At 41.0% G+C, this 23,814-nt stretch overlaps 1 protein-coding gene across 3 annotated transcripts; it reads left to right on the top strand.

Moving 5' to 3' along the window:
• Window positions 1-6,514: 6,514 nt before the first annotated feature.
• On the top strand, window positions 6,515-23,709 carry LGALS3 (galectin 3). Of its 3 annotated transcripts, XM_070942789.1 has the most exons (7): window positions 6,515-6,643; window positions 15,767-15,872; window positions 16,200-16,221; window positions 16,472-16,939; window positions 18,628-18,716; window positions 20,232-20,400; window positions 21,460-23,709. In XM_070942789.1, exons 3-7 carry the CDS (start codon window positions 16,204-16,206, stop codon window positions 21,613-21,615), a joined length of 900 nt encoding a protein of 299 aa, XP_070798890.1. In that variant the 5' UTR covers window positions 6,515-6,643; window positions 15,767-15,872; window positions 16,200-16,203; the 3' UTR covers window positions 21,616-23,709. The 3 variants fall into 3 exon arrangements, with proteins under 3 accessions (XP_070798890.1, XP_070798899.1, XP_070798881.1); XM_070942798.1 differs by lacking the exon at window positions 15,767-15,872 and having other exon boundaries at window positions 16,204-16,221; XM_070942780.1 differs by lacking the exon at window positions 15,767-15,872 and having other exon boundaries at window positions 6,516-6,643.
• The last annotated feature ends 105 nt before the right edge of the window (window positions 23,710-23,814 follow it).

Genomic DNA, 23,814 nt, shown 5'->3' with positions numbered 1-23,814 from the left:
TTCCATTTCCCTTTTGCCTATAGAGACAGCCATGACCCCATAGGAATCTGTCAACAGCCAATAGAATATTAAAGGACATGTTCTTGCACAGAAACAGGAAGCTCAAATACAAAGCCCAAAGAAGGTTTAAAAACCCACCCACTCTCCATTTTGTCAGCTGCCCAGAATCACATGTGGTTGGTGGTTCTGCTTCATCAATAAACCCTTTTTTCCAATCAGCCTCCAGGTTTCTAGTGTCTTTCTCCCAGCTTGGAACTGAACCAGACGGATTTTCCTTCCAACACTGTCTTCACAGAGCTGCTGGATAGGTTCCATAATATGTGTTTTAAGACTGGGAAAGGAATTTTAATTGCTTCAAAGTGTGACTCATAGCTGTTTTTGTGGAATAAGTTGTGTCATCAATTCATTCTGAGGTTGTGGCCTATGACTTGGAGCCATGTGATTCCAATAGATAGGGTACTCACATGAGCAGATTGCACCAACAATAAGCTCTTCTGGCTAGTTGCACTCCTTTGGATGATGATGCTTGTAGAAAAGGGGGGAGGGCTTGCATCACAAGTTGCTACCTTCCACCCCATTGAATGCCACAGAGCAGCTCTTGTCTCAGAAGAGCTGCCTCTGACTTAAGCCAGGACTAAAAACTCATGAGAAAATGAGAACTGAAGATCAATAGGTAAAATGAGAAGACGAAACATATACCCCAGTCTTACCCACTATATGCCTGCTGAAAGGTTAGTAATTCTGAACTTTTGTTCCTGGACATATTAAGAAACAGGCACAAATTTTAAATAACTATGAGCAGCCCTGTATGGAAAGGTGGTTTGGGATGAAGAAATTATGCATTACTGCAGGCAGGAATAGGTCACTGGCTCCCAGTTCTTTATTTGCTCAAAAACTTGAATAAAAATTCAATCATATATACACACATGAAAGAAATGATAGCTAGTTGATCCCCCAAATAAAGTTCATCCCAGGTCAGTTGGGTTTGAAGAGCAGATGGCAGTCATGGCTAGGAGGGCCTTTGCACAACTTCGTGTTTTATGCCACTTGCATCCATTCCTAGATCAAGTGGATCTACTCGGGAATCATTCACATTCCTACTCACTTCCCAGATGGACTACTACAATGTAATCCACATGGGGTTGTCCTTGAAGGCTTAGGACCTGGTTATTTACGGGACCGCCTGCTACCACCAATAGCCTCCCACCGGCCAGTACGCTCCCATAGAGAGGGGCTCCTCCGGGTGCCGTCGGCCAAACAATGTCGGCTGTCGGCCCCTAGGGGGAGAGCCTTCTCTGTGGGGGCACCTACGATTTGGAACGAGCTCCCCCCGGAGATACGTAGGATCCCGGATCTGCGCACCTTCCGCCGCGCGCTTAAGACTTTTCTATTTTATCAAGCTGGCCTGGCCTAAATCTCCCCCCTTTTTAAATGTGGAAATTTTAAATTTTTAAATTTTAAATTCGTCTTTTTATAGGGGTATGGGTAAGGCATTTTAAATTGGGGAGCCATTTTAGATTTAATTCTGTTTTAAACGTATTTTAATTGTTTATATTGTATGTTTTTAACTTTGGCTGTGCACCGCCCCGAGTCCTTCGGGAGAGGGGGCGGTATAAAAATCTAATAAATAAATAAATAAAAATAAATAAGAGCATTTGAAAGCTTCAACTGGTGCATAATGCAGTAGCACAGGCAGTTACACTATGCGTTTCTAGTGGAGCTGCATTGGTTACCAGTTTGTTTCTGGGTCCACTTTAAAGTGTCGTTTTGACCTTTAAAATCTGTAGCTGCCCAGACTCGTTTGCAGAGATGGGTGACTATAGAAATCAAATGAATGATCGACCAACCAACCTTGCATGGCATGGCATGGCATGGAACTAGGTTCTTTGAAGAACTTGTCTCTCTGATTACATCTACCCAACCCAACAGATCCAGCAGAGAGGACATCTGTGGATCCCATTGCCTAGGGAGTTATACTTGGTGAGCTCTAGGTAAAGAATCTGCTTTGGTGTCCTCTTTAGGGAGCATACTCTCCCCCCAAGTGAGGCTGACTTCATCACTTTTGACTTTCTGAAGATCCATCAAAACCTGGTTTTGCCATCAGATCTGTGGACTCCACAGGTTTGGTGAATTATTGAGGTGACTCCACTATTATTAATATCTCTTCAGCTAATATTTCTTTTTTTTTTTTAGTTTTGTTTTCATAGCTTTTTAATGTTTTAATAATAATAGTTTAGTATTAACTGTTTTAGCTTTGTTCTACTCTGCACAGAGTCATTTGTTGTAAGATGTATGGTTATATAAATTTGATAAATGTATCATATTTCTCTGAATAGCACAGTATTCAAGTGGTGAAATCCAATTTTTTTTATTACCGGTTCTGTGGGTGTGGCTTGGTGGCCATGGCAGGGGAAGGATACTGCAAAATCCCCATTCCCTCCTCACTCCTGGGGGAAGGATATTGCAAAATCTCCATTCCCACCCCACTCTGGGGCCAGCCAGAGGTGGTATTTGCCGGTACTCCAAACTACTCAAAATTTCTGCTACTGGTTCTCTGAACTGCTCAAAATTTCCACTACCGGTTCTCCAGAACCTGTCAGAACCTGCTGGATTTCACCCCTGCATATTCCCTTTGAGAGCATAATCCTTCTCAATCAATAATGTTTTATATAATACTATTGAATGAAGACAATGATAAACCAGGAAATAGAGGGATGTGAACCTTTGTGCCTAAGAAATTATATTTCTGCACTTTCAGCATAGTGTATCTTGTAAGACATACCAACATTGGCTTCTGCTTCATGCTTCCTTTTCATGCAAGATGTTGCCAACCTAATAAGACCTATAAACATGCACAAAAAGCAAGGGCTGCACCTCCCAGTATATGCTTGGCTGCCATGATCATACATCTGTTTCTTCTGGAGTCTGTTCTCTGTGAGATGACATAGAATTGCAAATGAGCTCATCTTTATTGATAACAGTTTTAGCATCCGAAATCAATAGGACTCACAAATGTTCCGTTAAGGCTAAATCTGCAAAAAAGTTAATGTTCCACCCAGAGGGATGACAAACGAAGGAGAAAGGATGAAAAAAGTCAAGACAGTGGCTGCAATTCAGAGGTGGGTTTCAGCAGGTTCTGACCAATTCTGGAGAACCGGCAGCAGAAATTTTGAGTAGTTCAGAGAACCGGTAGTAAAAATTCTGACTGGCCGACCCCCATCAATAGATGGGGAGGCCCCCTCTGCCTCCTAAGTCACAGCTGATCGGGAGGAAATGAGGATTTTGCAGTAACCTTCCCCTGCCATGCCCACTAAGCCACGCCCACCAAACCATGGCACGCCCACAGAACCGGTAGTAAAAAAATTTGAAACACCACCACTGCTGCAGTTGTGTGATCAAAGTCCTACAACGTAAGATTAAATGGTCATTGGATTTTTTTCATAACTCCCCCAATTGGTGCCCCAAAGACAATGTCCAGATTTACACAAACCACAATCCGTAAGCTATGGTTTACAAACCACATTGGTATGTAAACTTATGACATTAAACCATGAAGCGGCCTGTTTAATTTGGTTTGGCCACAGTTTTATATCTTTTGTCTCCTGTCTCCATCAAAATATTAGCATAGTACCAGCTATGTTAATAAATGGACTTCCCCATCTCCCCTACTTGCTGCTGTGGCAACATCATAGGAATAAAAAACAAGTGATGAATAATTCTTGTGCAGGTCTCCATAGAAATAAGCCCACCCTTCCCCTTGTTTTTCACAAGACAAACATTTACCCTAATCGCAATAGCCAGAACCTTGGGTTTATAACTGTGAGAGCAGGCACACATTGGATATGGTTGATAAGGGTTATGCTTGCTTTTGGTTCATATTGCTACATAGGGAGGAAGTCTGGGGGGAGGGGGCGGGATATTTCTGCAGCTGTGGCCTGGTTCACTAATGCAATAAATGGAACGTAGTTCCTTTTGTTGTGTCAACAGCCAATTGTGTATATTTAATATACCATGGTTCATTAAGTCATGTCTTATGCAATGTAGGAGCTTAATTTTGTATAAGAGAGATGTATTAACAGAATAAAATAACAGTTGGAAGGAACCTTGGAGGTCTTCTAGTCTAACCCCCTGCTCAGGCAGGAAACTCTACATCAGGGGTGTCACATTCACATCATCACAGTGGCATCATGTGACCTATTGGGGCTTCCCCCCCTTTGCTAAACTGGGCTTGGGTGTGGTCAGCATGTGACGCATCCAGCCCACAGGCTGGGAGTTTGATAGCCGTGCCCTACCCCATTTCAGACAAATGTAAGAGCCTTGGTGACGCAGCAGACTAAAGCACTGTTAAGTAACACCAGCTGCCTGCAATTACTGCAAGTTCAAATCTCACCAGGCTCAAGGTTGACTCAGCCTTCCGTCCTTTCGAGGTAGGTAAAATGAGGACCCGGTTTGTGGAGGTGATAAACTGACTTTGTATAAAAAAGAACACCGCTTGGAGGGGACCGAAAGCCCTACTAAGCAAGTATTACAAAAGTATGAAGGCTATTGCTTAACGTATTGTAAGCCGCCCTGAGTCTCCGGAAAAGGGCGGCATATAAATCGAACCAATAAATAAATAAATAAATAAATAAATAAATAAATAAATAAATAAATAAATAAATAAATACATACATACATACATACATACATACATACATACATACATACATACATACATAAATGGTTGTTCAATCTCCTCTTAAAAACTTCCAGTTTTTTACAACTTCTGAAGGCAAGCTGTTTTGCTGATTAATTGTTTTAACTGTCAGGAAATTTCTCCTTAGTTCTAGGTTGCTTCTCTCCTTAATTTCCATCCATTGCTTCTTGTCCTGCCCTCAGGTGCTTTGGAGAATAGGTTGACTCCCTCTTTTATGGCAAGCCCTTAGATATTGGAAAACTACTATCATGTCACCTCTGGTCCTTCTTAAGGGACATACCCAATTCCAGCAACAGTTCTGAGTTTTCCAACAGTGGCAATTTCCAAGTGTGTAGATTTCAGTTCCCAGAATTCCACAACCAGCATGGCTTTGAAGAGAATTCTATGAGCTGAAGTCCACACTAGAAGTTGCCAAGATTGAAAGACATGGGGTAAACTCTTTCAATCTTGGTGTAGGAATTATTGAATAAAACTATTCTATAGCTAAAGAAAATGTTGTTTTCTGGGTTTCCGTTTCCCAAATGCTTCATGAAAAACTGGAACTGATAGTATGAAACAGAGAGAGAGAGAGAGAGAGGGAGGGAGGGAGAGAGATGGAGAGATCCAAAAAACTGTCTTGAGTTTTGAAAGTGCTATGTGGCTGACAACTCCTTAGTGACTCCATCCTGGCTTTCATGACAATAAGGCTGTGGTTGCCTAATCTGATTACTTTGTGTTTAAAAATACCAGTGTATTGTGCAATCTCAAACTCTGATCTACTTTTATAAACTGTGATTTAAAAAAAAAATGGGTGTCTTGTGTAAACACAGCTCATCTATGAATGATAAAGACCTAATCAACTGGACCTACTTTGGCCCTATTGAATAGGAATATCTGGGTGAAATCACACTTGTTAGATTCCTGCTTTCTTAACAACTGTTTAAGAAAGGTTTTTTTGTCCTTTTTGACAAAACCAGCCTAATATTTGCTCACTTTTTCAGCCTGATTCTTGAGTAAAGAGGGAAGCTTTTCCAGAAAGTCCATTTGCAGGCCAATAAAAATCCCTTGCTAATGACTTGGGGAGACAGGCCATCCCGTGTCATCATGGAAGATGCTCCTTCCATTGCAGGACTGCAAATGGCCAGCACTGCTCCATGAGGTCGTTAAGAATTTAAAATTGGTTTTAAATTGATTGGGGTTTTAATTTGTCTGGGCCAAAACTATTTAATTTGATTTTAATTCTGCTTTTAAATTTTGTATGTATGGATTTTATTGTTGGCTGTTCACCGCCCTGAGTCCCTCAGGAGTAGGGCGGTATAGAAATCAAATAAAATAAATAAATAAATAAATAAGACCAATCAGAAAGGAGGCCTGAGCCTTTACCTTCCCCTCTAAGTCTTAGTCGATTTCCAAATTTCATAACTTTAGGGACAGAGGAAGAACCTGCATTTATTAGAAATGGCATCCATATCTCAATTTTCTCTTTCTCAGGAGATAGGGTTGTGTGATTCTCCCTCACAAACACAAATCCCCAGCCCCATTTATCTTCACAACTCTGCGAAGTGGTACTGACAGAATATTTGTAGTTTAGGGTTGAACTGTCCCTGGTGCTCTCTGAGCTTGGCAGCTTCCTCCCAGACCTTTCTTTCATTACCCGATGCACTGATGATGTTACCCACTCTGGTAATGAAACGTCTGCAAGAAACCCATCAACCTCAAAGAGCATCAAGTGGGTCTGATGCCAAAGTATGTTTCTCCCAAAACGCCTATTCGGGGAGTGTCGCTGGCAAGTCAGGCTGAGCGGGGGAGCCGGCCGTGGCAAGTCAGGCTGCCGCTGGAGCGGAAAGGACGGGGCGGTCCGGGGACGGGCCCACACGTATTTGAGCTGCTCCGACGTCCCGCCCAGCCTGAGTCGTTCTCTTGCCGCTCCGCCGAGTCAGCCCAGGGTCTCCAGCGGGATCTGGCCCGGTAAGTCGCGGCGGAAAGGCGCGGACGGGGCAACTTTTGGCGGGCGGGCGGGCGGGCGAGCGGGGTGGGGGGGGACGCTGCCCTCATCCTTCGCCTTGCGCAATAGGAAGGAAGGAAGGAAAGAAGGAAGGTCTTGTGCTTCGCCCGCCAACATTTTCGTTGGGCGAGAAAAACAAAAAAAAAAGCGGAGCCCGCACTTGTGGAGAAAAACGCTAGGAAGGAAAAGCTGCATGTCTCTGGATGGGAGGCGTTCGTCCCGCCTTTCGGGAAGCCGAGTGGAAAAGTTGGCTCTTCTTTCCCGCCCCGCCCAAAGCAGCAATTTGGGTGAGGGTGGATTTCCCAGCTGGAGCCTCCAGCCAGAGCGGGTCGGAAAGGAGAAGCCACTCAAAAGGGGCGAGCGCGTGACTCGGGAGCTTCTCCTTTCAGATAAAGAGCCTTGGTGGCGCAGCGGACTAAAGTGCTGCTAAGTAGCACTTAGCTGCCAGCTGCCTGCAATTACTGTGAGTTTGAATCTCACCAGGCTCAAGGTTGACTCAGCCTTCCATCCTTGCGAGGTAGGTAAAATGACGACCCAGTTTGTGGGGGCAATAAGCTGACTTTGTATATATATATAAAAAAGAACGCCGCTTTGTGGGGGGCGGGCGAAAGCCCTACTAAGCAGGTATATACAAAAAGTATGAAGGCTATTGCTTAATGCATTGTAAGCCGCCCTGATTCTCCGGAGAAGGGCGGCATATAAATCGAACCAATAAATAAATAAATAATACATAGGCATGAATACAGGTAGTCCTCGATTTACAACGGTTCGTTTAGTGACCGTACTTACAACGGTCCTGAAAAAAAGTGACTTATGACCGGTTTTCACCCTTAACCCCCATGGTCACAGGATCAAAATTCAGATGCTTGGCAACTAACTCGTATTTTTGACGGTTGCGGGATCATTCGTTTCCTCCCCCCAGGGTCATGTGATCCCCTTTTGTGACCTTCTGACAAGTAAAGTCAATGGGGAAGCCAGATTCGTTTAACAACCACGTTACTGACTTAACAACTGCGGTGATTCTCTTTACAACGGTGGCAGGCAAGGTCGTAAAATGAGGCAAAGCTCACTTAACAAATGGTTCGCTTAGCAACAGAGACGTTCGGCTCAATTGTGGCCGTAAGTCGAGGACTACTTGTAGACAACTGCATCCAGTTTTGGTCATCACACTATAAAAAAGATGTTGAGAAAAAGTGCAGAGGAGAGCAACCAGGATGATTAGGGGACTGGAGATTAAAACATATGAAGAATGGTTGCAGGAACTGGGCATGGCTAGTCTAGTGAAGAGAAGAGAAGAGAAGAGAAGAGAAGAGAAGAGAAGAGAAGAGAAGAGAAGAGAAGGTCCAGGGGAGACATGATAGCAGTGTTGCAATATTTGAGGGGCTGCCACAGAGAGGAAGGGGTCAAGCTATTTTCCAAAGCATCTGAAGGCCAGACAAGGAATAATGGATGGAAACTGAACAAGGGGAGATTCAGCCTAGAAATGACAGTAAGAACAATCGACCAATGGAACAGAAGTTGCCTTCAGAAGTTGTGGAGCTTCATCACTTGAGACTTTCAAGAAAAGATTGGACTGCCATTTGTCGGAAATAGTGTAGGGTCTCCTGCTTGAGGAGGGGGAAGGGTTGGACTAGATGACATATAAACTCCCTTCCAACTCTGTTAATCTGTTAAAGTCTGTAAATAAATGTTAATGATCAACAGTAATAATGGTAATAATTCAGAATTCTTTGCACCACCAACAGTACATAGCTGACGCCTAAAGTTATGGCAAACTTTACTGAGGGAGGCGAACTGTTTGTAGCTGAATTTAGCACATCCTACCATTAAAGAGGTCTCATCCCTCACCCCAGCCAAATGCAGATATCTTCACACATGATCTCAATAGGCAGCCTTCATATGGGAGAAGCCAGACCTTTAAACATCCTAGTCCTCACTCATTCAAGGTGTTCCTTCTTTTCAGTCTTGATAGTGAGGGATTCAACAGTCATAGAATCCTACAATTGGAAAGGACCTCAGAGGTCATCCAATCCAACCCCCTTTACACTGCAGGGTTTACTTTCCTATCCCTGGACTATCCAGGATGTTTGAAAAAAAATCCGGTGAAAGGGGGAAAATCTTCCATATCATAACCTATTCTACTCAAATAGGTAGAATTTCTGTCAAGGATTTTTTCCTAATTTCTAATCTGTACCATAACATCTTGACATCATGTTCCATTTCAGTGTTACAGTATTTAAATAGCATCCGGTAACTGCAAAATTCCTGCACTTATCAACTTCCTGAAAGCAGCCACCCGTGTATAAAATCAGGTCAGGAAAGGCTTAGATGCAGAATTTGAAAGTTGTCATCATCAAATAGCAAAAATAGGGAGTAGTTTCAATCTCTACCTACTGTGCAGAAATCAAGTGACAAATGGGGTCTTTGCCCCAAGCTGTTTCAACAAGTTGGGGGTAGCCCAAGAACAAAACAGTACTTTAGGTTCCCTATCCCCGAGTTTCAGGAAAGAAAACTGAAGTTGTGAGGGGAACCTTACCACTTACTCTATTTTTGAGGAAGGCAGGTCAAGGTTCTAGCAAATGGGTCTGTTTCCCTGAGCTTGGTTCTTTTCTTTCAGATGCTTCTTTACCTAAACTAGGTAACTTCTTCAGTATTAATGATGTTACCTAGTTTGAGTAATGAAATGTGCAAGTAAACAACTAAGATCAGAAAGCACCAAGGACCCATCATTTCAACCCTGAGTTACAGATATTCTCCTTTATTGATTCTTCTTTCCATGGCCGGGCTGGGCCTCTTTGGAAAAGAAAGGACTTTTGCTCATGGTCAGGTATTATGTCCCCTGACAATTACTGCCGTGTGCTACTTGATCGCCATTCTCCTATGACACACTTACCCAGGTCAGTAGGAGGAGGGTGAGTGTGATACAGCAACACCACGAAAGAGTCAGTCAACTGAATCAGCTAACTCTGAGAATTAGATTTAGCGCAGAATAAATTCAGCCATGCATAGCATTATCTAATGCTACAGTCAGTTGTGTTGTATAAGCAGCTGGGGGATAGGAGAAAGCAAGATTTTCCATCATAGAACTCAATGTGGAGATCTAGCAATGAAGAACACGCCTGCGGTCATTGTATACAGTGTCCACATTGTGGCTACTGTTGCCTGGTTGTCCAATGAAGAAGGAGCTAGCAATGCAAGGAAGTGTGCCAGGGCTCATGAGGTATCAGAGCAAATGGGTGAGGACATGGTAATTCTAAAATGCTAGTCAGTGTGATTAAGTGCGGCTAGAACCACCAGGAAGAGGATTTATTCATTTATTTATTTATTGGTTCGATTTATATGCCGCCCTTTTCTGGAGACTCAGGGCGGCTTACAATGCGTTAAGCAATAGCCTTCATACTTTTATATATACCTGCTTAGTAGGGCTTTTGGCCCCCCCCAGCGCTGTTCTTTTTTATACAAAGTCAGCTTATTGCCCCCACAAACCGGGTCCTCATTTTACCTACCTCGAAAGGATGGAAGGCTGAGTCAACCTTGAGCCTGGTGAGATTTGAACTTGCAATAATTGCAGGCAGCTGGTGTTACTTAACAGTGCTTTAGTCTGCTGTGCCACCAAGGCTCTTCATTTGATTGAGATAATGGCTGACTGGTCTAAAGATGCAGTGGGAACGGATGATTGTTTTATCTCTTGATTTAACCAGATTACCGTAAATGTGTTGCCACTGAAAATGTAACATGGTAGATTTCAAAAATCCCCATCTCTCAAAGATTGGCATTGATGATAACCACTTGATGAATTACAGATGCTTTAAGATACCATTTTTCAATTGATAGTATGACTTGCACAAATGGGACTCAGAAGTAGCTTTGGTGGGATACGGATCGAGCCTTAATGAAGTATTTAAATGTTACTATGAATGAATATCTGGATAATAAAATAACAGTAAACGTATCACATCCTTTTTCTTGAAAGGAGTGGGGTTATTTTTGCTATTTTGATGCGAAACACCCATTGTTTTCTCAGCCTTCGATTTCTTGAGACCATCGATTGCTCTATCAAAGGCTGAGAAAACAATGGGGGGGGTTCAAAACAATCAAAACTCCACCCCTTTTTAATGTATGTCACAATGAACATAAAAAGGACTTCATTTATGCAGTAATAGCTGGCATCTTGGTCCTCCCTTCTGATGTCACTCGGCTGCTTTGTGCAATCTTATCCTTAAAGAGCAATTTGTGAAGCATTTTGAGCCAAATTTAGAAGGACATGAGGATGTCCCCTTTATGTTCTTAAAGGATATGGGGAAAAACAGAGGAAGATCATCCTTTTCAACATGTACTAAGCTTTTCATTTTTAACTGAGTTATCTGGATTAAATCATCTAGATTGAGGCATGCCGATACTATATTTCAATGGAACCGAATCCCACAATGTTTATTTTTCAAGATGTTCAACATGTTTGATTCTACACTGGAACCCTCAGATAGAGGCATCCAAACTTGTTAAACTGGTTTAGAACATGTTTGAGGACAAGTAACTTCTATCCTAATTGATTTGGCTTAGCTGCTTGGAATGCTTGATACGTAGCTGCCACCTCACAATTTAAATATTTTTGTTTCTTCTGTCACTGAAATTTGCCCAGAAAGAGTAGGATTCTCTTTCAACTCTCAAATGAGAAGGGGGATTAAATGACCTGGATTCATTGAGACTATATGAAACATTTCAGTGGCAAATTTTGAGTATTTTTATATCTCTAGTAAATTCCAACCTTGATATAGTCAGATGGACAAAGAAATACATAGTTTTTCATAGAATTATTGATGTACTTATTTCTAAGATTAGTCAATCATCAATCAGTTGTCTGAGAGAGACACCCTGAATATCAGTAACTACTGTTTGCTTGTGATTTAGGCTGTTTGTTGAAGGCTCTAGTCCTTTTCTTGTTACCTAATTTTTAAATCAGCCCAGCCCACAAGAATGCTACAACCAGAGTATATGTATGCTAAATTTTATTAAATGATTTTTAGCACAATGAAAAGCATAAGAGAAAATAAATATAATAAAGAATAGCAACTAGTGGAAAAAGGGAAGGAAAGATGCACTGTATGCTAAATGATATTGGCATTTAATATTTTCCTTTTACCCCATCCCAAGCAATCTTCCTAAACAGTTGTTGTCATTACCATATTTTTCACATTATAAGATGCTTTAGAGGAAGAAAATAAGAAGAAAAACAATCTGCCTCTGCCTCCCAGCACCATCCATCCATTATTGCTGCTGTTGGCTGCAGATTGCTGCCACTGATCGCTGCTGCCCGTTCGCCACTGCCGTTCGCCCTATTTGAAGCCCATTCGGTGATTGGCAGTGGCAAACGGGTGGCTGCAAACAGGTGATGGTGATCGGTGGTGAGTGACGGTGGTGAATGGCGGCAGTGGCTGCAGTGAATGGATGATCCCCGCTGCCTAGAATGGCTGATTGGCGGTATTCTGGGAGGCCGATCCAATTGCTAATCAGCTGATTGGCAGTGAATGCTCCAGTTTTAACCAGCGCATCTCTGAAAGATTTTTGCTTCTTTCTCTTCCTCTTGGCATCCAGTTAAAGGAATCTGCAAAAAACCTCAGCAGATTTACAATCAACAATAAAATCCAGATACCACAATAAATCTTGGTTTCACTTATGTGCTAGAATGCCACAGGGAATAAAGAGGTCTTGGTCACTGGGTGCTGCAAATTAGCTTCCGTTAAGGAATAGGCAGTGGTGGAATTCAAATTTTTTTACTACTGGTTCTGTGGGTGTGGCTTGAGTATGGTGTGGCTTGGAGGGCGTGGCTTGGTGGGTGTGGCAGGGGAAGGATACTGCAAAATCTCCATTCCCACCCTACTCCTGGGGGAAGGATATTGCAAAATCTCCATTCCCACCCTATTCTGGGGCCAGCCAGAGGTGGTATTTGCTGGTTCTTCGAACTGCTCAAAATTTCTGCTACCGGTTCTCCAGAACTTGTCAGAACCTGCTAAATTTCACCCCTGGGAATAAGTCATGGTAGGGATGGACTCAGAGAAAGCTTTCCTGTGAGGGTGTTTTTTCAAGCGGGTTATCCTCCACTACATAATTATGATTTTTTTTATTAAGCACTAGAACAAAGTCTGTGAACACCAGCCAACAATACTGGTAGATTACTGGTAGATTTTAAAATTCATTCACTCATTTAGTCCTTCCATACCAATGAAATCCTCCTTTTCATTGGCCAAAGGGCAATCTACTCTAAGAGATGCCTCGTGGAATATAAAAAGAGGACTTCAGACTTTTGTTCCCTCCAACTCTCTTTTGGTAGGTAGTGCTGATTTAGTATCTCCTCATCATCCTTCATCAATATTTAATGGTTTGTCATTGAGTAGTCTGGGTAGACAAACTGTCCTTTGTCATGACCATGATAGCATGGGGCACAACTGTATTATGTTCAAAAATTTCCTACTCCATCACATTTTGGCTTGGAACATCTTGTAATGTTCTCTGTTTCCATTTATAGTACTTTTGCACAATCATTATTTTTACATTTCAGATATTTTTGTCAGCAAATATAAGTTCTCATGTCTTTACTGTCTGGTCATTAGTTCATTCTCTAAGTGTTAATATTTAGGCAAGCTAGCATGTGAAAAAGCAGCATCAAATGGGTAGAAGGACAAGCAGAGTGAAAGTGTTTGCCTTTTGGCTCTGTGCAACTGGGAACATGTTTAAAAGTTTGCAGTGGCTTTTGCTAGAGGCAAACATGTAAACAGCAAACTGTTTGGGTCTTTATGGTGAGAAACACTGCTTTCAAGCTACAAAACATTTTTTTTTTAATAAATGACAAGGACCATAAAGGACATCGTGAAACACATTTTCCATTCTTGTTCTAATTAGGATCATTTGGACCAGTGCCTCTTCTGGAGTTGTTTGTAAGAACTGTGCCCAAGGCAGCAATAGAGATTACGCCACACAAGAAAGCATTTTTGAAACTACTTAGCACGTGCTATTGGCTATTGTTAAGTGTGAGGTTGGTTGCTATGAAATAGAAGGAAAACGATCATTGCAGCATCCCAATGGTCACATGATCAAAATTCAGATGCTTGGCAACCGACTCATATTTATGACGATTGCAGTGACCCAGGGTCATGTGATCACCTTTTTTGACCTTCTGACAAGCAAAGTCAATGGGAAAACCAGTTTCACTTAACAACAGTGTTACTACCTTAACAACTGCAGTGATTCACTTAACAACTGTGGCAAGAAAGGACGTAAATGGGATAAAATTCACTTAACAAATGTCTCACGTAGCAACAGAAATTTTGAGCTGAATTGAGGTCATAGGTTGAGGATTACCTGTGCTTAGTATTGATGCATTGCTTTACAGAGACCTTCCTCCTTCTTTCCTTCCTTCTTCCCTCCCTCCCTCCCTCCCAAAATAAAACAGTAACTGGAATCTGATGTTCATTATAGGAGGTGTTTACAGGCATACTGAATCCAGAGAAGTCATAGAACATTCCAGTAAGAATGTTTGTTGTTTAGGTGCCATTAGATTCTTTGTTTTTATCTTTCCCAGGCTGGCTTGAGCATCAGCCCATTTGTATGTCTTATTGAATTAATTCAGGACAAGATTTATAACAGTGATACAATTTATATTATGTGATTGATAAAACCTGCTTCCTTGTAATAGAGAGAACACAGAGAGAAGGATTTTTGAATCCAAACTCTTGGCATGGGAACGCATGACTCATATTTGCACAGCGCATTTACTTGACACAACACAATGTCAGAGTATTTTCTAAAGAGGCTGCTATCACAAATTCTCTGAAAACACAAAGTTTGCTTGTGTGTAAGTGTGCTTTTGAAGCTTTCTGCGGTATCTGAGGTTTGTATGCCACACGAGCTTCAGACACCAGCCAATGGATTGATCTCTCCCAACAAACAATTATGTTTCTGTTATAGAAACCATAATATGTTTTAGGACAGTTTTCATTGTTCATTGCAAGATAAGTCAACACCATGCTTGTAAAAAGGAAAAGGTATTGGTAATTCATTTGGATTGCTCAGTGCAAAGTTTTGACATTGGGCTGCTTTTGGAATCAGACTTCTTCAGAAATCATTTTATTGTTTTTTTAATTAAGTCCACCACAAAACCTCCCCCATTCTACTTTTCTTTCATTTATCCTTTGGCTTTTGTCAGCTTGAGGCCATTCATTTGGGGCTGAGGATTCTTAGTTCCACTCCTGAGGCATTTGGAAGGCAACAAGTGGCTGAAGAAATACAGAGCAAGCAAAAGACACTTGAAAATTTTCCTTTTTCTGCATTTAAAGTTGACCAGAGGTCCAGCCTAGTCTATTTGTAAAAGGGGAACTTAGTTTTTGTTCCTCAAGGCTTATTATAGTTACCTCCCACACACACAATGAGGAAGATAGAAAAAAATTCCTCTTCCAAATTGTGCTTTTTTAATATGTGTTTTAATGTATTTTGTACATTGGGCTCATCTAATTGAAATTGTCTCCACTGGAAATTCTGGTGGGCTACATAAGAGCCACTTTGGTCTAGTGGTTAAGGCATTAAGCTAGAAACCAGGAGACCATGAGTTCTAGTTCCACTTTAGGCATGAAAACTCGCTGGGTGACTTTGGGCCAGGCAATCTATCACAGCCCAATCCACCACAGAGGAAAAAATAGAGGAAGGAGTATGTTTGCCACCTAGCATTATTTTTAAAAATGTAAAATGGGATATAAATCAATCAAAATTAAAAAACTTACTGCAGGACATAGGAGCCTTTTCAGATAGTTAAAACCATTTTACAATTCTGTACATCCTTGTGAATGCCCCCTCTGACAAACCGTACATTACATTATTTTTAAAAAAATCTGGAATTAAAAATGTTCAGAAACTGATGAAATCTCATGCAAGAATATAAATTTGATTTATAGATATGATTAGCTCATGAGATTTGGAGCATTTAACTGGCTTTTGAATGGTTTTCAGTTTTGATTTTATTTGTTTGAAGTCCTGGAGCACCCTTACTGTGTCCAGGGAAATGTTACTTATCCCTTTTCTTCCCTCTATATAATTAGATAGAAATAACAACAACAACAACAACAACAACAACAACAACAACAACAACAACAACATAACTATATTCCATGATCCATGAAAAATAATCCAAAAATCAACAGTCAGGTAATAACTTTACTGAGACCAATCAAAATGTACAAGATTTGAACTTTTTATCTCATCATCAGCCTGTGCTTAAATGGCCAAAACAGAGTAAGAAATGTGTGTTTAGGTACAACACAAAATCACACATTCTTTTCCAGCAAAACAGTCATTGGTTACATAGATTGGATTGCCTTAATTTTTCCGTTCTACAAAAGGCACTCAAGTATATTCTCAGTTTCACGTTTTTTCTGTCTTACACTGAAGTTCTACCAAGATCTGGGCTGGACCCCAGAGTCTCTAAAAAAATCCTGAGCTCTGCTAATTTGCCTGTTGTCTCTTTTGTTTCAGGAAGATGTCTGACGGATTTTCGGTAAGTCTGAAGAAAATGGTGCTTTTTAATGCCACATTTACTTTTCCTTTTGTTTTTAATTATTATTAAATTTATGCCCCAGTTTTCAGATTGTCTTCTAGACCCTCACTCTATTGTCCTTTAAAGAAGAGGGATTAATAAATTGTCATGGATCATGCAGCTTTCTGAGAAAGCCAAAAATGCCAAAAATTCAGCAAAGATATGCTACTGGCTGGGAAAAAGGGTAACAAATTCCTTATTTTCCTCACAGCTATCAGATGCCTTGTCAGGCTCCAATAATCCTAATCCAAATATGCAACCGAATCCTTGGGGGAATCAGCCTGGTGCCTTCTCAGGTTATCCCGGAGCACCAGGCGCATATCCCGGAGCACCAGGCGCATATCCCGGAGCACCAGGCGCATTTCCCGGAGCACCAGGCGCATTTCCTGGAGCACCAGGCACATTTCCTGGAGCACCAGGCGCATATTCAGGAGCACCAGGAGCATTTCCCAGCACACCAGGCACATATCCCGGAGCACCAGGCACATGCCCAGGAGGAATAGCAGCACCAGGAGCATTCTTTGGAGGCCCACCAGGGCCTGGGACATTTTCAAACACACCAGGAATGGTTCCACCAGGGGCCTCAGGAATGTATCCTGTTCCTGGGCAGCCCCCAAGTGACAGAGGAGCACAGCCAACTGCACCACAAAGTGGAGCTGGAGGATTTTCTGGTCCATTGGTGAGAAAAATATGTTCATGTTTCTGATTTGTGCATGGCAAGGGGGGTATTTGCATTTTTTTCAGTTCTTGATTAAACATTTCTCTTTTTTAAATAAAGGAACAGCAACTCTTATTGGTAAGACCAAAATTAAACTCTGAATGTTTGGTAGCTGTTCAAATATTTCACTTTGAGAACTTTTGGCTCCAAACTGAAGGTCCCAGAGTCTAGTCAATTAGACGCAGATTGAACATCAGTGATGATTTATTGTAAATGCATTAAATGACACTCAAGCCCAACACATAGAAGGGAACATGACAGGACGGTCAGGCTCCCAAAACCAAGAAAGACATGCTGAGCGTCTTCTGAGCAGTTTCCTTTGTTGTTCCTCACCCATAGATAGAAATTTTGCTCAACAAAGCAAACTACTTGCACCGTTAAGCATAGTCTGAGAACTCCTAGGGAGAAGATGTCTTAATTTTTTCTTCCCACATAAACTGTCAGGAGCAAGAAACCAGGAGTCAAGATAGTGTTCAAAAGCGTTTATTCCATGCAACCTATACATAAGAATCGGACCTACTAATGGTCAAGGTGAACTGGTGCCAGATAAGAGTCGACAGACTTCAATGTGGGGACTGGATTTAGGTCTCTTTTGGGGGCGTTAGGGACTTCAGACTGATGATACATTTGACCCTGCCCTCAGCCTCCATCTGATCATCTCCTACATAAACTCCTACATTAAACATGATTTAATCTGATTTTATCTGGTTTTTAAATTTTTTGTATCTATGTTATTTTATTGTCTGGCTGTTCACCGCCCTGAGTCCTTCGGGAGTAGGGCGGTATACAAATCAAATAAAACATAAACAAAACATAAACATAAACTAAACTTTGCTGTCTCTTGCTCTTCTGGAATGTCTCCTCCCTTCCTAGGAATCAAGATCACAGGACAGAGATATAAACTAGAGGCAGAATAACTTGGAGAAAGCCTTTATCTGAGACCAAGAGGCCAGAAAGAAAAGGAGTTCAGAAATAACTTTACAAAAAAGGGGTTGGTGATGAGAGGAGATATACCATATTTTTCGGAGTATAAGATGCACCTTAGTTTTTGGGGAGGAAGAGAGGGAAAAAAATTCTGCCTACCTAGTATTCATTTGGCTAGCATCCTTAGTCTGTTCATCTTCAGCACGTTAGTTTGCTGGTTTTATCCCCTAGTTAGGGATAAAATCAGCTTCTAAAGCACAGCTGATTGTTGGAGAGAGAAGCAATGAGAAAAGCAGGCGAAGCAGCGTGGAAGATCGCTTCATTCACTAGCGCCTCGTTAGGGCTGAAAAAAAGCTTCAAAAAAGCTTTTTCGGAGTATAAAATGCACCCAAATTTTCAGCCTCTTTTTGTGTGGGGGAGTACGTCTTATACTCCGAAAGGTATTTGTAATAAAAAGAAAGCCAAAATTCAAAACAGGCTACAGCATTACATTTTGTTGGACCGTGTGCTCTTCAATTTTGTTAATTGGTTTGGTTTTATTTTTAATTTTTTTTATTTTTAATTTGATTTATATGCCGCCCTTCTCCGGAGACTCAGGGCGGCTTACAATGCACTAAGCAATAGCCTTCATACTTTTGTATAGTTATACAAAGTCAGCTTATTGCCCCCACAACTGGGTCCTCAAAAAACTGGTTTGATTTGATGTAATCTGTTTTTGTCTTCAGAAAGTCCCTTGTGAGCTACCCCTTTCTTCAGGACTTGTGCCTCGCTTGTTAATAACTATGACTGGGACAGTGAATCCAAGGCCGAACAGGTAACAAGGCAGGGGTGATGGGGTGGTGGGTGATATAGTGAGCCGGTTTCTTACAGGACACTGTTGGGTTTATTGCAGGATGGATTGCCCTTTGGCATCCATTACTTGGAGATGGGGTTTAGGAGGACCAAATTAAACCAAGGATGCATTAGGATTTGTGTGTGTGTGTGTTATAAGATGATGGTCATAATCAAAACCCTCCCCTTTATGACATGTACTGAGACCATTCTCCAAAAGTGTAGCCAGTGGGACATAATGGGTAAAGTGATGGAAAAGGATTAGGCTTTTGCTATTGTAGGAAAAAAGATGGATCTAAGATAAAAAGCAGGATAAAAAGCAGGATATAAAGGGGGGCACATTTTGACTCAATCAATTTGGAGGGTTCTGGAGGCTGCAAAAAGAATGCTGAAGGCTTACATGCAGTCTCTCCCCCCCTCCCCCACCCCCAGTTTGCAGCTCTGGATTAAATGGGCAATTTAATTAAAATTGAAATTAATTGAAAGTTAGTCCTTGTCTTGCATCACCCACTTCTTTGTCTTAACTCTGAGCATACCCCTGGCATGTCACTCCAAGGTCAAGTGAGGTTAGTGGTCCAAAAGACATTTGGTGTATTTGCTATGGCTAGAGCTGCTGGAGTTTATGTAATGCGTGAAGATGTCTCCCTTGGGCCTTCCTGGTAGCGTAGCCCATCCCATCCCATCCCATCCCATCCCATCCCATCCCATCCCATCCCATCCCACTTCACCTTATTATTGTTGCTGTTGTTATTTTAAATGACATGCTGGTAGGGTGCAAAGCAAGTTGCCAGCCTGTAATTGTAAGGATACCTCTAAGGATTGGCTGTCCTCTAGTACTTAAGTCTGGGATTGTGTCCACCTGCCCAGAAAACTCTTGACTTGCTTCAAACACTCAGAAGATAAATAGGAGACATTGTAATTGACTATTCTTCCTATAACCCACACCTACCCCACTCCCCTCTTTAGCTTCTGGTTTTATTAGCCTCTGTGATTTTAACTTTCTAAGAATGTGTATGGAACCAAAATGGATATAAAAGTATGATTAGAAATCAAGTTTATATGTGAGAGGAGTTCTTTGCTTTACAGCCCACAAAGTTCTCATTTAAAATTTTAATAGTAAAATAAAATAGCCTGATGATGCCCTTGGCAACTGGGGGGTACCGCACTGCAGATCCAAGTTTTCAAGTTAATAATTAATTTGATGAATGTAATAAATAGAGAAGCTTTGTTTTATAAGCTCCCTGTAGAACATTGGTCTATGGAGATTCTCAGTCATCCAGGTCATGGTTATCGAGGTGGGGGTTTTTTTTTCTTTCTTTTAAGAGGCAACTGGACTTTCTGGTTTTTCTTTGAAGATGTTTTGCTTCTCATCCAAGAAATTTCTTCAGCTCTGACTGGATGGTGGGGAATGGAAGGATTTATATGCCTTGCAGACAGCTGGTCATTTGCATTGCATAGAACATTGGGATAACAATTTGTGTGTCCTCATTTCTTGCAGATTTCAAGTAGATTTCAAGAAAGGCGATGACATTGCTTTCCACTTTAATCCTCGCTTCAATGAGAGCAACATGAAGGTGATTGTATGCAATAGCAAGATTCAAAATGTCTGGGGGACGGAAGATCGGACGGCACCCAGGTTTCCTTTTGAGGCTGGCAAACCTTTTAAGGTAAAGTTTTTGCGTTGGGTGTCCTTTTGATAGCTAAGAATTAACTTGATTGCCTGGAAGTTATTTATGTGAATATTGCAAGGACAGTTTAATTTACCTGATTCCATTTCTATAATTCTGTTTCTGGATCTTGTGTTCACAACGTTTGAGACCATGCCAGTCAGAATCCCCAGCAATACCCAAACTGAGTGGGAATTTTAGGAGTTGGGAGTTGTGATTGCATTTGAACAATATGCTATGCTTTACTGTTAATTTTGATGTGCATCTATATAGTAGGATATTGTACAAGTCTAAATTATTTGATAAGTATACGGTTCAATTTATTATACAGAAAATGGCTCAATCACTAACCATTTTAAGTGAGCCCTGTGAATGCATCTAATCCTGCTGCCTAAAGCAGGATGGAGAATTGGTTCTGATATGTGGGTTGCAAATCAGATGACCTCAAACAATTAGTAGGAAGCTTCTCCCTGTCCCCAGAGGGATGCTCTCTGACACCCTCATTTTTCTATATAGGAAGCAGAGCATTGTCATTCCCAGTGTATACTCCAACATAGAGGCAAGCATAAAGGTTCTTTGAAGGTTACCAGAAAGTGATAACTAGACTTAAAATGAGAGTAGAATGCAACAGAACATTGTGTCAATTCAGTTGAATTGAGTTCCATAAGTTTTTGTCAGTATGGTTTGATTGCACTAGTCTGACAGAGCAGAAAGTTTTTGTGGCCAAGAGTACGCTTAAAAATATGTATTCTAATCAAAGAAGTGTATGTTTTATGAAAAAAATCACACACCCAAAACCCTGTGATGCTGAATTTAGCATTGCTCTTTTTTGAGGCTCTTGAGGCTGGAAGGGGGCACTTTCCCCACCACATTTCTTGGTTTCATACAATATTTGTGGTGATTTTTTTATGTAAGCATGACAAACACAAGATGTTAGCTCTGCAAGTCCATAGTGCCCAGTGCAAAAAAAAAAGCAAGATTCAGGTTGCATGAACTGATGGTGTTTATGTCATTCTTATTTATGATTTTTTAGGAATGTTTACATCTGTCCTTTTACAGATTCAGATTCTCTGTGAAGCAGATCAACTGAAGGTAGCTGTTGATGACGCTCATCTCATGCAGTACAAGCACCGTATTAAAGACCTGCAGCATATCACCAAGCTGTCTGTTTCTGGTGATGTCACCATCACCAGTGTCATGCCTTTCATGATCTAAGCCAAGCCTTTGGCCAATTGCAACCTAGTGCTCAATATACCTGTAAAACTGGTTGTTTTTTTCTAAAAAATAATAATGATATATTAAATAGACTATATTGGATAGTAACTAATAAATAAAACTCTTAAAGACTACAAGTCTTGTGTACAGGTAGTTTTGCTCAGAATGATAGTTGTAAGCCATTGTAGTCATAAATTTAGGCATCATGTGACTGGACCTGATTTTTTCCAAAATTTTTTTTTTTTGCAATGGTTGTTAAGCAAATCAATTTTACCCAAGTCCATGTCTTAAAGTTGCTGAGATTGAGAAACATGAATTAGCGTATAGGGCACACCTGTTCTGATGCTAAGAGTATCAAGAACATTCACCAGTCTCCAAGAAAGTTATCAAAGGCATATGCCTCAATCTCTTGAATTGCTGCTTTTCATATTGGAAAGATATACAAGTGCACTAAATTATGGATCGCTTCAGGCTTAGAATGCTGTGTGAAATTAGTGGTTTGTTGATCAAGGTTTATAGCTGAAATAGATAACTGGTTGGCCAGGTATCCCTCTCTTCCCATCGAAACCCTATTTTGGGATCCTCAGAATATTGTCAGGAAATTTGATAGGAAAATGGATGATTTTCAGGCCATTTTATACAAAAATTAGACTCAAAACATGGGACTTAGGTAAGGATTTTGATTTAAATTCATAAAAGCCAACATTTTTCATCCCTTTCATTCAGTGATATTAATATACAGTATCAGCAGGCATGCCCTGTAACTCTTAGAGGCTTAGTATTTGGTTTATAACTTAGTATTGCTAGCACCCAGCCAAATTACAGGTGGTCCTTAATTTACCATTCATTCAGTGACCTTTTGCAGTTATGACGATGCTGAATGGTGGTTTCAAATGGTCCTTGGAATTATGGCTGTCCCAGAAACCCTGTGGCCATGATCTGAGTGCTAGGCAACCCATTCACACTTACCACTTGTTGCGAAGCGCCCTACAATCATGATTTCCATTTGCAATCTTCTCTCCTGGCTTTCTCAGAAAGACAGTGGGGATATTGATAGAAAAGATCACAAGTTGCTTGGATAAGTCCCCCCCACCTGCACTCTCTCCCCAGCCCCCCCCCACTTGTTCTACATTAGGTAGTTGTAGACCTTGGAACTCTCATGCACCCTCCCTGACACACATCACACCTCTCATACACTCTCACCGACTTGCGTGATGCCTCTTATGCACTCCTGCAAGCTTTCCTCTACCCACATAGTGCCTCTCGCACATACTTCCTTACCCACACCTCTCATGGATTCTCCCTTACATCCTCTTGCTCCCTCTTCTACCTGGCAGCAGCCACTGACCTACTTAGGACCGTCATCTTCCACACCAACTTTGGTTATGGGAAGACAGTAGGAAGTTGCCTCACCTAAAGACTGTGGAATTCAGTTAACAATAGCAACTGGGATTGTAGTGACTGCTGTCACTTAACAATGGAAATTCCGATCTCAATTGTGAATGTAAATCAAGGACTCTCTGTAATCATGACTTAATTTAATGTGTGAATTGGCCTACTACTCAGTTATGTTTCAGATCTACTTAATTGTTTTAGAAATACTATTAGTGGAGAACTTGATTTAAAGCAATTATTTAAATTAATATTTTACTTAATCACCTTGATTTAAAAATATACATGTGTGGAAATGGCTGAAAGAATAATACTGTAAAATCCAAATAAAAGGCAGATACAGATCACCATGTAAGAGATTAATCTAGTTTACAGAGCTTTAATAATTGTGTTTATACACTGAGGTGCACATTCCACAGCCCTGTGGAATGAACTGCCCCCGGAAATGCGTAAGATCTCCGACCTCAGGGTATTTCGCTGTGCCCTTAAGACCCTGCTGTTCCGCCAGGCCGGGCTATCAATGTAATGATTTTAAATTGGATGTTTTAAATTTTTGGGGGTTTTAATATTGAGCCGAAATTATTTAATAATTTTAAATAATTTTAATTGTTGTTTGTCTTTGTGCTTTTAATAGGCTGTACACTGCCCCGAGTCCTTCGGGAGAAGGGCGGTATAGAAATAAAATTATTATTATTATTATTATTATTATTATTATTATTATTATTATTATTATTATTAAGATTAAAGAAAATAGACATTTAAAATGCAGCAGCTAAAAATACTTTTTTCCTCCTCCCTCTCCCACTC

The sequence above is a fragment of the Pituophis catenifer genome, unplaced genomic scaffold (genome assembly GCF_029215685.1).
Source record: "Pituophis catenifer annectens isolate HBS135680 unplaced genomic scaffold, rPitCat1.0.hap2 SCAF_1, whole genome shotgun sequence".
Lineage (NCBI taxonomy): Eukaryota > Metazoa > Chordata > Lepidosauria > Squamata > Colubridae > Pituophis > Pituophis catenifer.
This window is presented reverse-complemented; position numbering and strand designations above follow the sequence as displayed.

What these genes read in the sequence shown, in the direction of transcription:
- LGALS3 (XM_070942798.1), top strand. An exon ending in GAGGATTTTCTGGTCCATTG is followed by an intron (nt 16,940 to 18,627) that starts GTGAGAAAAATA and finishes TTTTGTCTTCAG; the next exon opens with AAAGTCCCTTGTGAGCTACC. An exon ending in AGGCTGGCAAACCTTTTAAG is followed by an intron (nt 20,401 to 21,459) that starts GTAAAGTTTTTG and finishes GTCCTTTTACAG; the next exon opens with ATTCAGATTCTCTGTGAAGC.